This window comes from Ictalurus furcatus, chromosome 29 (genome assembly GCF_023375685.1).
Source record: "Ictalurus furcatus strain D&B chromosome 29, Billie_1.0, whole genome shotgun sequence".
Taxonomy (NCBI): Eukaryota; Metazoa; Chordata; class Actinopteri; order Siluriformes; family Ictaluridae; genus Ictalurus; species Ictalurus furcatus.
Window position 1 is genome coordinate 13,919,408 of NC_071283.1, and position 10,219 is coordinate 13,929,626.

Here is a 10,219-nt window from a genome sequence, read left to right on the forward strand (position 1 = left end):
AATCTTTCCAAATATGTAAGTCCTAGCACTGTGTGGATAATTATCATAATTTAAATCATTTATATGAATATGAGCAAATCAATATATAAGATTGTTTGTTTGTTTGTTTGTTTAATCGCACATTCATAAATAATTATATGACAATTCTATGCATATGTAAAACAAATATACATAAAGAAGGTTTATTTACAAACAAACAAACATTCTTCGAGCTTTCCTTCACTAATATTTCACTATATAGTTGCACTTTTAATGATTAATTATTTAAAGCATACGCATCTTCAGTAAAATAAACACACACGAGGTACAACAGATGTATCCCATGAGGTTACTGCACCCGTCCTGGGGGAAGGAGAAGTACAGGTCAATTATGGAATTAAATTTGTGCCAAAAGTATTGAACGTAACTTTTCATGAAACGAACCAAAATATAAAATGCGAAAGAAAGAAGAAAAACAGTGTGAAATTTAAACCGGTGAACTGAACGGTGAGATTTAACACACACGGTCTGCAAATAACCTGCATTCTTTGTTAACAGACAACTTCGTTGTCGCTAATCGTGGTTTATGAACGCGCTGCCAGAGTTTTCGTTTACGCTCTGCAAGTGTACGTTCGCCGTTCTGGCACAAACGTCTCGTGTGGGTGGGGCTTAACAGCGATTTACTGTCACTGGCTGGCGAGATTTGGATCGACGGCTCGAGCGTCCAGCCGAGGAGGAAGATGATGACGATGACGCTGCTCTGTGCCGATCCTGAGAGCTCTTCTTGGAAAAAAAAATAGTCGTATGAGACTCCCCGAGCCTCAAATATCAATTACAACCTCAATAAGTAAATCATTTCCACAACAAAGTACAAACACTAGAACTATACAGAGAACCGCATCCAGAACGCTCTCCAAAATTCACACCACTGGAGTCTCTACTTCCAGGTCAGGGAGCGGTCATTAGCCAATGAGAGTAAAATCGTTGTTAATCCCTGCCCGCGCCAGAAGTTTGTACCAGAATGGCGAGCGTAAACGAAACCTTTCAGAGACACCTTTTTCCTTCTCTCATTGTATATTTTTGTTTGTTTGTTTGAAAAGTCGATACTTTTGGCACAAATGTCATTCCATAGTTATATACACTGGTTTTTTGTTTTGTTTTGTTTTTTTTTTTTTTTAAATCTGAGAGCACATCCATGTTATATCCATTCAGGAGGCAAAACACGTGCATGGCTGTTGTGTGAGAACTGCGGATCTGGCAACACGGCTGTGCACAGAGTAAGGAGGAGGTAAGGAAAGCAAGGAATGGGCTCCACCCCCATACAGCCTCATCACCATCACCATCAGCAGCAGCATCAGCATCAGCATTGCACAGAGACACACCGAGAAGGAGAGAGAGAGAGAGCTCCTGAGCTCACAACCTGCTCCTGCCGGCGATCCTCTCCATGCATGTGAGTACGGTCCTGCTCTTCACCACTCATCTTTAATAACTAATGCATGTTTCATTCATGGATTTGAGCATTCTCTCTTAATTGTAGTGAAGTAACCTTCAGTACTGCTGCGTATTCTCGAGAAGGATACTCCATGCCGGTCTTACTCTGCAGTATTACAAGCCTAATATTCACCTGCATGCCCTAAATGTTGTGTTGCATCTTGGAGCTCAGTGGAAATGTCATACTGGGCGGTTTATTTTTAAACCCTGCTCGAGAGATGCCCCTTTCTGCTCCAGTTGGCTCGCACTACGTACTGCATGAAAAATCAACCACAACAACACCACCACCACACACACACACACACACAGCTCATACGTGTGTGATGCTCGCGTGAACCAGTGTCCCCTGTCCATCCTGAACCATGGCTGTTACACAGCTGAAGCTACGCTGCATGGCTTTAGTGGGTTTAAGGTGAAAAAGCTTTCCTCTAATCCCATTATAAAGCAGCTAAGTCACACACATCCAGCTCTGTTTACTCCAAAAGAGATGTTCGGACAATAAAAAAGGAAAATCACGTCGGTTAAAGCTGCAGCTGATGCACGTCGGAGAGCGGTGAAAATTTCTGTTTGATTTTTTTTTGGCTATTTTTTTTTTTTTTTTTTTCCTTTTGCCAACACGTGAGATGTTTGTCAAATAAACTACAGCAGTCGGAGGACAGGCTGTTTGGAAGGACTCGGTGTAGGGGGTAAAATATGTATCCAATATATATATACGAGAGTGAGTCGAATGAAAACATTATTTGTATTTTTATTTTTAGCATTGTTGATAAGTGAAAAACGTTAAAATCTTTACAGATTTAAAAAAAATTTTTTTTTCATTTTTTCTCCTTTTCGGTGTTAGATATATCGCCCTTTTTACAGTAAAGTTTTCATTTGATTCACCCTCATATATTTAATCAAATCTTTACAGATATTTACTAGAATCAGAATATTTATTAGCTCTTCATATTCTTCTTCTTATTATTTTACTTTTATTTTTATTTAATAATATATATTTGCTAGCATGGGAACACTACCTCACATGTAATTGGTTATTATTATTATTATTATTATTATTATTATTGTTTTTATTTTTTAAATATATACTTAATAGAATTTTTATTTTAAATACCCAACATATATTTAATAACACATTTACAATCATGAGTGATTAACTAACACAAAACTAGTTTATATTATTTTTATTATTATTTAAAAAAAAAAATGTATTTAATAACACATAGTTGTTTAGTAGCGTAATGAATGAATGAATGAATGAATTAGACATTTCACTAGCATGAGAATATTACTATTAAAAAGGTAAGAAATTGTCCACAGCTGTAGTCTTACAATGACCTGGCCGGTTAAAAGGAACCTTGAGAGATGCTGTGGTGTTCTTCCTGGTATCACGTCGATGTTGCTGCGAGCTCTGAGTCCTGCATGGAAACACAACACACACAGGCGCGGGTGTGTGGCGTTAGACTGTGCCGATCGTACTCCGATCCCATACGCACACACGCACGCGCACGCACGCACACGCACGTACACGTGCTGAACTGTCAACAATGATTTTAAACTCGATGCGTAACCGTGCGTATTTTTTATTTATTTATTTTTTTTGAGAAATATCTTTAATGCAAAACTACTCATGCTCTTCATGTTGATTCTCACTGGCATGATTTGAAAAAATGCAGGTTGCATCCTTCTGCTTCAGAGCAGTTATCAGAAGCTAATGCGAATCAGCCGGTGCTCAGCCGTTTCTACAGTAACGTGGAGGAGCTGTTGTGCTGCTCTTTCACCCCGGACCTGCACCTGTCCTCAAGACCGTTTCGAAATCGACGCCGCCTCAGACGTATGGCTCGAGACGGTCACGACTGTTGCGGGGTGATGAATCTGAGGGAAATGGCTTTAGACGGATTTAATCTCTCCGTTCGGAGACAGTTTTGCCATCGCATCGTTTCCTGGTGACCTTGAGCGTACAGACACAGCTGAGCACAAGAGCCAGGCAGCACTGTGGGACGTCCCCATGGGCCTGTGCAGGCAGTCTCTCTCTCTCTCTCTCTCACTCTCTCTCTCTCACTCTTACACACACATAACCTTTCATAAACCTTACAAATATTGCCATGCAATACATCGGGCAAGCGTCTTAATTTTTAAATGTCTGTCTATAAAAGCTGAAGCAGACAACCTTAACCCTGTCCCCTGTTTGTCTGTAATTAACTAACTAACTTAAGGGTTGTCCCAGTGGTACGTTGGGTAGCATTGTCACCAGGGTTCCTGGTTCGATCCTGAGCTCGGGTTACTCTCACACATTCGGGTTTCCTCCAGGTTCTCCGGTTTCCTCTCACCTCCCAAAAGTCACGCAGTAGGCAGATTGGCAAGTCCAGGTGTGAACTTGATCCGGACCTGTGTGCATTTCCGGTCGGATTCCCACCTCATGCACAGTGTTCTGCGAGTCTGACCAGGGTAAAACACTTACTGAAGATGGATTATGGATGATAATAATAATAATAATAATAATACAGAAAATATGATTGCAGTTTACCTCCCAGGCAGCAGAGGGCTCTAAAAATAACAAGCTACACCTTTATCCAAATACCTGACAGGCTAGCTGAATTTGTAACAATGCTACTGGTGGAAAAGTGTTTGTTTTTTTTTGTAGGGGAAATCTTGACGCTTGTTTGCAGAACCCTACAAGAGAGGTTATTTCCCTACCAGGGTTTCGAGTAGAACCTGTCAACTAACCCTTTATTTTCTCCTTCCCTCCTTGTTGTCATTTCCAGGCTACTATGAGGAAACCACTGGAGTGCTAAAGGTCAACCGGATTTCCCGCACAGCAGTGGCATGTATCGTGTGTGCTAAGCCGTACTAGCCGAGTGTTGCATCATGGGTCAGCGGTCGTGCCACGTCGTCCGGAGGAAGCTACGTCCAGCACGGGTTCTCGCACTCCTCCTTGGGATCTTGGCAATAAGCTCCGTTTCCTTCTCCACCCTCGGTGCCTTCTTCTCCTCCTCATCCTCCTCCTTGTGGAGCTCTGCCTCCCAGCAAGAGGAGCCTCATGGCCCTGCTCCTCACAGGACTCTCCTCTCGGTTAGCATTACCAACGTGTCAGAGAGCCAAGGCGATTATCCCGAGGACTTGTTCACGTTGGAACAGCGTCGCCAAGGCGCGGTGATCCTGCACATGCTCGGCATGCTGTACATGTTCATCGCATTGGCCATCGTGTGTGACGAGTTCTTCGTGCCCGCGCTCACGGTCATCACCGAGAAGCTGGTCATATCAGACGACGTGGCCGGCGCCACCTTCATGGCGGCCGGAGGCTCCGCCCCTGAGCTCTTCACCTCCGTTATCGGCGTGTTCATCTCGCACAGCAACGTGGGCATCGGTACTATCGTGGGCTCGGCCGTGTTCAACATCCTGTTCGTGATCGGCATGTGCGCCGTGTTCTCACGCGAGATCCTCAACCTGACATGGTGGCCGCTTTTCCGCGACGTCTCCTTCTACATCCTTGACCTGATCATGCTCATCGTCTTTTTCCTGGACAACTTCATCAGCTGCTGGGAGAGCATGGCCCTGCTGCTCTCCTACGCCACCTATGTGCTCTTCATGAAGTTCAACTCCCAGGTGGAGGGCTTCGTCAAGGGCTTGACGAACCGCAACCAGGTGGTGGAGGTGGCCGAGACGCAGCCTAAGGTGAGCCAGATGCCATTCTTCTCCTTTTCCTCAAGGTTCACTCTTCTCCTCCCTTCCTCTTTTCTCCTGTCTTTTCCTCTCTCATCTCCCTCATCTTTTCTGCTCATCAGTACCTTCTCTTCTCCTGCTCTCCTCCCCTCACTTCTCCGCTCCTCAAAATTCCTTCCTTTCTTCTCCTTACTTCCTACGTCCATCTCCTTTATTCTGTCACGATTCTCCTCCCTTCATTCCCCATTCTCTCTCTTCTCCTCCTCTCTCTTCTACTCACCACTCCTATCATTCCCTCATGACTGACTCCTGTCCTTCACTCACAATCCAGTCCTCTTCTCCTTTACCCAAATCTGTCCATCTCCTCTTCTCCTTTACCCGAATCTCATTCCATCCATCGTGTTTTTTGCTCTCGCATTTCCGTGTTTTTTGATTTGCTCTTCTTGATTCTTCTCCTCACCCGTTGGTGCCTCCTTTCGCTTCTCTTCCTCTCCTCATCTCTTCTTTCCTCGCTCATGTTTCCTTCTCTTCCTCCTCCCATCTCTTCTCTTCTCTTTTCTTCTTTCCTTTCCTTCTGCCCTTTCTGCTCTTCTTCCCTCCTCCTTCCGTTCTCTCCTCTCCTCTCGTCTCCTCGACTCCTCTCCTACCGTTGTTTTTCGTCCCTTCCCTCAAAATTCACTCCTCACCTTTCTGTCCTTCCTTTCCTCCCTTCACGGTTCTCCTCCTTCTCCTTTTCTCCTCCTCTCTTTAAATCGCTTCCTTCGTCCACTCCTCTCTTCTCCTGTGCTCCACTTACCTCTCCTTCCTTCTCTCGAGACTCAGTAGTTTTTTCGTTTCTCGTCTCCTCGTTCATGTCGCCTCCTCCTCCTCTCCTTACTTCTCCTCCCTTCTCTCAAAATGGACTGTTCTACGTCCCTCCTTCTTCTGTCCTTCGCTCACAACTGTCTCTCCTCTCTCTTCATGACTCCTCCTTTCTCCCTTTCTCTTCCTCACATCTCCTTTCTTCCCTCTCTTTTCCTCCGATCCTCTAGCCTCTTCTCTTTCTTTACCTCGTCCTATTTTTTTTTTATACCTATTCTTCCTCCTGATTGAGATCTCTCCTCCTCTTTCCTTCTTGTCCTGGACTCACCTCATGCTTCCCTCCTTTCCTTTTTCTCTTCCTCTCTCCTCTTGTCCTTGACTCCCTTCTCATTTTCTTCCTCCTTACTCCACAGTCCACTCCTCCCTTCCTCTCTCAGTCCCTCCATCTTGCACTGATCTGCATGTCTGCGTTTCAGAATTGAGCACCTGGTCGTGATGGAGCAAGAGAGAGAGGAGAGAGAGAGAGAGAGAGAGAGCAATAGAGCGATACAGAGACAGATTGATAAGGAACGATGGAGCCTTAGGCTGACGAAGTGAAAATGATTGAGTGACACTGACAGAGCAATCCCGGTGGTGAAATTTCACCCAGCGTGCTTCACCCAGCCCAAGAGTCGACCCTCTAGGTTGCCTGGCAACAGGTAGCGGTTTGGTTAGCAGGCGAGACGGTCTACTCGCACTTGAGCACACACAAGCATGCAATCATCAATGATTATGTTTCTTATAGTGCAGTGCACAGATTAAACACTCAGAGCAATGTCTTCTTGTTTTGCTGAACGGTAAACACATCCGTATAACACCTCATGCTTAAGTACAGCTGGACGAAGCCTACCTGCTCTTCTTAAGTGTTTGTTGCTGGTGTTTAGCGAGGTCTAAGGTGAGCCCTGAATGTCATTCTGCGATCATTTTGTTTCTCAGAGCAAGGCTCTCGCCTGATCGGATCATTATACGATTAACTCGACAATTAAATGGTCTGGTCTGGTAAATGGTCTCCACTTATGTAGCGCTTTTTTAACCTTTGCGGTTCCAAAGTACTTTACACTGGTTCTCTTTCACCCAATCATAGATTTCCTCTCTCTCTCACACACACACACACACACACACACCAATGGTAGCAGAGCTGCCATGCAAGGCGCTAGCTTGCCATCGGGAGCAACTCGGGGTTCAGTGTCTTGCCCAAGGACACTTCGGCATGTGGAGTCACGTGGAGTCACGTGGAGTCATTTGGAGTCATGTAGTATCATTTAGAGTCATGTGGAGTCATTTAGAGTCATGTTTAGTCATGTGGAGTCATTTAGAGTCATGTTTAGTCATGTGGAGTCATTTGGAGTCATGTGGAGTCATGTGGAGTCATTTGGAGTCATGTGGAGTCAACTCTATGATTAGTGGACAACCCGCTCTACGACCTGAGCCACAGCCGCCTTAAATTAGATCACAAATGATCCTGAATCATTCTTAAAATGCTATATTGTTAAAAGTAAAGATGTGAAGTTTGAAGTTTGACTGTGGTGTAAGATCTGTGTGTGTGTGTGTGTGTGTGTGTGTGTGTGAGAGAGAGAGAGAGAGAGAGAGAGGAAGTCTATGATTGCGCACAGGATGTTGTTGCTTGTGTGGGAGTGTGTGAAAGTGAGAGAACGTCATATCAGTGTGTGTGTGTGTGTGTGTGTGTGTGTGTGTGTGTGTAGGGTAGCAGGTGAACTCTGTGAGGCATGTCGTCGATGTTCTGTGCTTTGGCATCTGCAGGAAGACGATCTGTTCATCACAGTCTGATCTGCTCCAAGAGTTTGTCTCACTTCAAACTAAAGCACGGAAGCTCTCCTCACTCATCCGGCCCTCCCTCCATGCCACGTAACGAATTTTCACAAGGCACGATCTCGGAAGTCGCGCGGCGAGAGTGCGGCCTTAATTAGTTGAACCGTAGACCACGAAGCCGCTCTCCGCGTAACTCGGCTCATGTGGGATTACTCGAACAAACGCCAAACGCCAGAGCAGCCACCGCGTCTTAAGCTGAACAAGTCGTGTCCTACTTAAAACAATCCTTAGAGACTTAGCGCCTCTTCTGTATCTCCCGTAACAGTTTATCCAGCAACTCCTTTTCTCTCTGTCCAGTTTCGAACGCCTCGGACGAGGTGTTTTCGTGTCTTGGAAACGCACACGAGCTTGAACTGGACGCTAGCGGTGTTAGCTCAGCTCAAAACGTCAAAACAAGTCTAGAACCGCCTACAGTTGAGTGTTTCCCTTTTAGAACTAGGCTTAAAAACTCCTAACTGTCTAAATTTGGAAGGTTTGGAAGTTCAAAGCTTCTAAAAGAGCCCTGGCGGAGAGATCTACTTAAAACCTGGAAGGGTCACGGATTAGGTTTGGAATTTGGACCTTTCAGTGCCTGTAGTAATGTGTGCCTGCGAGGCTGGGAATCTAAAATGTTCTTGTACTGACTCGATAATGTACAAGTCAGCAAATAAACATCTATAACAAAGTTTGTACTAAAAAAAACAAGCGTGTAAGACTTTTGCGCAGTAGTTTTTGACAGACGTACGGGTTTGGGAACGTTCGCTTCTATAGCGAAAGAGTTGTGATATCTATAGTCTCGACTTGAGCTTCAGCTGTTGCGTACAGCCGGTGTAGCATCTTGCGTGAATCTCTAGAACTCTGAAATAACAAGTTCTGGCATGAGCGAAAGATTTAAAAATAAACAAATAAATAAATAAATAAAGCGTGTGAGCACGGATGAGGTCCCTACAGACACGGGGACACACTCTGTGCTGATGTTTTAACAGTCCTCCTCGGACCAAAGAACAAAATGCTTCTCTCAGTTGTCTAGAGTCAGGAGGCATTGTGGTAGAAATAAAATAAAAAGGAAGAAGGGAAGAATCTTAACGAGCCTGTGGATCAGTACCAAACTTTTTATTATGATCTATAATTACGATGATAAAATCGTACTGTAAAATGTCTCACTGACTCGAAGGCAATCTGTGGATTGGTTTAGATTTTGAATGAGTGCAAAAAATGATGCAAAAGTGTGTGTGTGAGTGTGTGTGTGAGTGTGTGTGTGTGGGTGGGATGACAACATCATATTGTAAAAACATATAGCAATTATTTGTGGATGTGCTCATGGCAGTGATCCTCCCGGGCGAGATTATCTCTGATGGATTTAGGTTACATGAGCTGGGATTGAGTTTTTGAGATATGACTCGTAAAAGCCGTACGACGCTTTAACCAAATCAGGATTTATACTTAGCACATAAAGAAATTTAACCACACCTCCCTCCTCCTCCTCCTCCTCCTCCTCCTCCTCCTCCCTCTCTCTAACTGTCTCTCTATCTCTCTGTCTCTCTCTCTCTATCTGTCTGTCTCTCTCTCTCTCTCTCTGTCTCTCTATCTCTCTGTCTCTCTTTCTCTATCTGTCTGTCTCTCTATCTGTCTCTCTCTCTCTCTGTCTCTCTCTCTGTCTCTCTCTCTATCTGTCTCTCTCTCTCTCTCTATCTGTCTCTGTCTCTCTTTCTCTATCTGTCTGTCTCTCTATCTGTCTCTCTCTCTCTCTCTCTCTGTCTCTCTCTCTCTATCTGTCTCTCTAACTGTCTCTCTATCTCTCTCTCTATCTGTCTCTCTCTCTCTATCTGTCTCTCTCTGTCTCTCTCTGTCTCTCTATTTATATCTCTCTCTAACTGTCTCTCTATCTGTCTCTCTCTCTATCTCTCTCTCTCTCTGTGTGTGTGTCTCTCTCTCTCTCTCTGTCTATCTCTCTATCAGTCTCTCTATCTGTCTCTCTCTATATCTGTTTCTCTAACTGTCTATCTGTCTCTCTCTCTATCTGTCTCTCTCTTTCTCTTTCTATCTCTCTCTGTATCTGTCTTTCTCTCTCTCACTCTCGCTCTCTCCATCTCTCTATCTCTCACTCTCACTCTCTCTCACTCTCTCCATCTATCTCTATCTCTCTCTCTGTCTCTCGCTCTCTCCATCTCTCTCTCTTTCGCTCTCTCTATCTGTCTCTCTCTCCATCTCTTTCTCTGTCTGTCTCACTCCCTCTCTCTCATCTTTCTCTCTCTTTCTATCTCTCTCTCTGTATCTGTCTCTCTCGCTCTCACTCTCTCTCGCTCTCTCCCTATCTCTCTATCTCTCTCTCTCTCTCTGTCTCTCACTCTCTCCATCTCTCTCTCTATCTCTCTCTATCTCTTTCTCTCTGTCTCTCTATCTCTCTCTCTGTCTCTCTTTCTCTCTCTCTCTCTGTCTC

At 44.6% G+C, this 10,219-nt stretch overlaps 1 protein-coding gene across 1 annotated transcript in view; it reads left to right on the top strand.

The window, feature by feature from the left end:
* Positions 1-429: 429 nt before the first annotated feature.
* LOC128604173 (sodium/potassium/calcium exchanger 2-like) overlaps positions 430-10,219 on the top strand; it is a 50,835-nt gene continuing 41,045 nt past the window's right edge. The window contains exon 1 of the mRNA XM_053619062.1: positions 430-5,142. Within this exon, the coding sequence (XP_053475037.1) occupies positions 4,336-5,142 (807 nt within the window). The 5' untranslated portion in view covers positions 430-4,335. The remainder of the gene's footprint in view (positions 5,143-10,219) is intronic.